The following is a 4140-nucleotide window of genomic DNA, read 5'->3' on the forward strand; positions in this document are numbered from 1 at the left end:
CTTAAGGGGAAGGCAATGTTACGTCAGCCATATTCCCAAAATATTCTGGTGTGGTTATGGTGAAGCAAAAAATGAGAGGGCTCGACAGTGTTTGGCTGATTGGAGCCTACAGGGTCGGGGACTAGGAACTATCCTAGGCCTAGGCAAGAATGGGGAGTGCAATGTTAAGGCCTAAAGGGCAGTAAGGTACTAAGGTCCTTTATGGACATGTGGCACTCACGTGGGCTCCAAGTGGCAAGCATTGGGTTCAGGGGAGATTCTAGAGAGAGGCTCCACAAAAGGAAGAAAGGGGAGGGAACTCAAGGAGAGTTCACGTATGGATGAAAGAGGGAGCACTCGACGAATCGTGGCTGGGGGTGGAGAATCAAAGAGAGCCCTTTTTGTGGTCATGCTATAACTTCCTTAGAAAGCTACCTCAGAGAAAGAGCTTCATCCGCTATTGGCTATGTTTTAACATTGCTATGGATAGTTGAAGGATATTCTATGGTTTAATTGCCCTAATGCTTTAATCTTTCTTATTACGCAATGTGTGACTTTACCACTTCAAATTTACCAAAAACAAATAATAGTAAACTTCTCAAAGTTTCACAAGGATACAATTGGCAATTTCATTGGGACATCCATAAAATTCTTATCAACATGTATTTCCATTCAAAGTGGTTGCCATTAGTCTTAATAAAAAGGAAAAAACCAAATCCTTACCCATAAAAAATTGTAGATTTATTCATCAGAGCAACAATCAACCTTCATCTTGGGCACACAAGCTCTAGATCAAACTGATCTATTTAGATGCATGTGAGGCCAGTCTTGCAATTAAAGACCTTATACAGCCTTTTTGCCATAATGTCTTTGAGAGGATCAGACTATGCAGACTCATAAAAGTCCACCTAAATAATTACAAACCGCTTAGATATTACTATGATATCCATGAACTCCTATCATTCTTGAATATTGGTGTGGACTACGTTCCCCTTTAAGTGGGGCCTATTACCCCATTTATAGGGGAGTGTTTGGGTGAATAGTTTTTCAAATTGATTATGCATGTAGCTTCGATAAAAACTTTTGAAATTCTTTGAGATTTGAGCATAAGGACCCACTTATCCTATAATCACATGGTGCCTTCTTGTATACTTTGTTGACAAATATTGTAAGCCAATGTCCTTTGGGCATTGTCACATATGTGCTTTTCGTTTAAGTATACATTAGACTGAAGAAGTGACTATTAAATGAGACATTAAAAAAAAAAGGGAGACATAGAGAGGTGGCATAGACATGCTCCATATGTCTATTAGTTACAACCAAGAGGAGATGCCATTGACAAAAAGGAATGCGAAAGTATGAGTTCTATAACAACAAACATTTCTGCTCCTTTGCATCGTAGAGCTGCAAAGGAATATTTTCAAGATTTCTTTGAACTATGCTAGATAATGTCTTCTAGATGTATTTCTAGACATGCGAGAGCCATTGCAAGCCCTTGAGAATGACTTGACGAACTTTGAATTGAGTACAACACACAAATTCCTACTTCTTACGTAGCCCTTTCTTCTCCCTCAACACACAAGTTCCTACTTCTTACGTAACCCTTTCTTCTTCCTTCCCTTTACTTTCTTCCTACTTCCTACTTCCTTTTACTTCCTCTACTCCTTTTTTATCTCCTCTGTTTTTTACTTACTTTACATACACAAAAAACATCTCTAATAAGTTTACTCATGATCAGTTTAGACTTTGGAGACCTGTCATTGAAATGTGACTGTCCCATAGAAAAGCTTTCATGCAGCTCAGGCTTGCAGCAATGTATATACTGTTCAGAGACTTGTCATTGACATGGATAGAAAAGCTTTCATGCACCTCAGGCTTGCGGCAATGTATACTGTTAGCGTCCAACACACGAAGATTGCACTGCACACCTTTGATCACGTTGAAGGAATGACTGCTTACATATACGACTTGCAAGTCAATGCCATGACCGTTTGAATATCATTGCTTCAGACCAAGAACTGTATATAAGTTGACAACCTCGTCCCCTTCTCGTCTCACTTCACGTCCATTGGCCCTTTAGACTCCTGCCTGCTGCAATCTCCCCTCACACATACCATGGCTCCCCTCACAGATCTTAGAGTTCGCGTCGACTCCATCACTTCCGTTGTTCCTGCTCGCCCCACTCCTCAAGAGCCTGTGTTCCTCTCCAATATCGACCAAACTGTGGTTTTCCCTGTAGAAACTGTCTACTTTTACCGACCCAAACCCGGTATGAATCCTGAAGGGTTGGTGGACAGGATAAGGGAGGCCGTAAGTGAGCTGCTTGTCCCTTACTACTTTCTGGCGGGAAGATTGAGGTTCAATCCGGAGAAGGGAAGGTTAGAAATCGATTGCAACGGAGCTGGGGTTCTGGTGGCCGGAGCCAGCTCCGAGGCAACCATGGATGAAATTGGAGAGATCGGTTTTGCTAATCCTGGCTATAAGAGCTTGATCCTCCAGCAAACTGAAGATCCTAATACTCCAGCTGGGACGCTGCAGGTATCTTTCTCTCGCTCGCTCGTTGTGCGCCGGCTTAACAAGAGAGATTGAATTGGCTTGGATTAGCTTGGCATGCTATGTATTGCGAACGTTTTCGTTGTTGCAGGTAACTCGCTTTAAGTGCCGTGGATTCGTTGTTGGGCTATGCACAAACCATGCCTTCATGGATGGACGCTCAGCAAGTCAGTTTCTTCAAAATTTAGCATCCATCGTAAGAGGTGAAGGCATAGTTGTCCATCCATCTTTCGATCGTACTAGCCTGAAGGCACGAGATCCTCCAGTCATCACCTACGAACACCCTGAAATGCTGAAACTCAGCGATGCAACCGGTGCAAGCGGCGGCGCAGCGTTTACCATAAGAGGAGCTTCCGAAGATAAGTCAAACCTCTCGCAAATTTCCTCCATGCATTCATATCGGTCGTTTGCGTTTCCATTGCAAGTTTTGGAAAAGCTGAAAGGAAAGGCTTTGGAGGACGGATCTCTTACGAGCTGTTCTACCTTTGAGGCTATTTTGGCGCATGTATGGCAAGCTCGCGTGAAGTCCATCGAGCTGGATCCCTCTATGCCCACTTCAGTATTGTTTGCAGTGGACATACGCAAGCGCGTGCAGCCGCCTCTCCCACCAAGTTTTGCTGGCAACGGAGTGCTCACAGCTTATGCAAGTGCAACTGCAGGTGAAATTCAACAGAAGCCGCTCTCTTTCTGCGTAAAGAAGGTGCAGGAAGGACTAGAAAGAGTGACGGCCGACTACATAAAGTCAGCGATAGACTGGCTGGAGGTGCACAAAGGCATTCCAGCAGTCGGGATGCACGGCAACTTCTTCCTGTCTGCATGGTGGAAGCTCCCATTCCACAAACTCGATTTTGGGTGGGGAGAACCAGCTTACGCAGGTCCGGTAATCAGCGGAATCGTGGACATTGTACTTCTCGTATCCAACTGTGGACAGGACGAAGGCTTGAATCTCCTGCTGGCTCTACAGCCCCATGAAATGAGCAAGTTTGAGCAGCATATTGAAGTCTGATTAATTGATAATATTATGGCAGCCAGCTAAAATATAAATTGCAATCGTTATCGCAATTTGATCATGATAATTTCATGTTCACAACTTCACATAAATCATTTTGTAGCTCACATCTCTCGATGCACTCTAATGAGACCAAGTTGAATTGCCATACAGAAAAGATATTTGATTTGAATGGCAGCCAGCTTGCAAGCTATAGTCATAGCCATTCGATCACGATACTTGAAACTCTTTCTAATTTCTTTTCAGAAGTCTACGATGGGTTAGAGACCCACTTCCCTTGGGTCTTCCCTGGGTCTCAATGTTAGGATCCTAGGGTGCCCTTCATTTCAAGGATTACAATTTTAGCTTTTATTTACAAATGTCAATACTTTTTAAAGAATTTTTAGCATTGCTTATAGTTGAAAAACATGTTTTCGAAAACATTGCATACATCTCTCTCTCTCTCTCTCTCTCTCACTCCATGGAAAAGTTTACAAATCTAGACATTTGTATGCTTTTTAGTAAGTTTTCGAATCAAATCCCAATGAAACCCTAATAGTGCCTTTATTTAGAAAAAATATTTTGTATGCCAATATTATCCATCTCTCTCTCTCTCTCTC

At 42.7% G+C, this 4140-nt stretch overlaps 1 protein-coding gene across 1 annotated transcript; it reads left to right on the forward strand.

The window, feature by feature from the left end:
* Window positions 1-2047: 2047 nt before the first annotated feature.
* Window positions 2048-3780, forward strand: LOC147904745 (acyltransferase GLAUCE-like). The gene is made up of 2 exons (XM_087398032.1): window positions 2048-2517; window positions 2624-3780. The coding sequence occupies exons 1-2, from the start codon at window positions 2095-2097 to the stop codon at window positions 3536-3538; spliced, it is 1338 nt and encodes a 445-aa protein (XP_087254158.1). The 5' UTR covers window positions 2048-2094; the 3' UTR covers window positions 3539-3780.
* The last annotated feature ends 360 nt before the right edge of the window (window positions 3781-4140 follow it).

The sequence above is a fragment of the Dipteris shenzhenensis genome, chromosome 2 (assembly GCF_047967505.1).
Source record: "Dipteris shenzhenensis isolate YYH24624 ecotype China chromosome 2, Dip_SZ_1.0, whole genome shotgun sequence".
NCBI lineage: Eukaryota > Viridiplantae > Streptophyta > Polypodiopsida > Gleicheniales > Dipteridaceae > Dipteris > Dipteris shenzhenensis.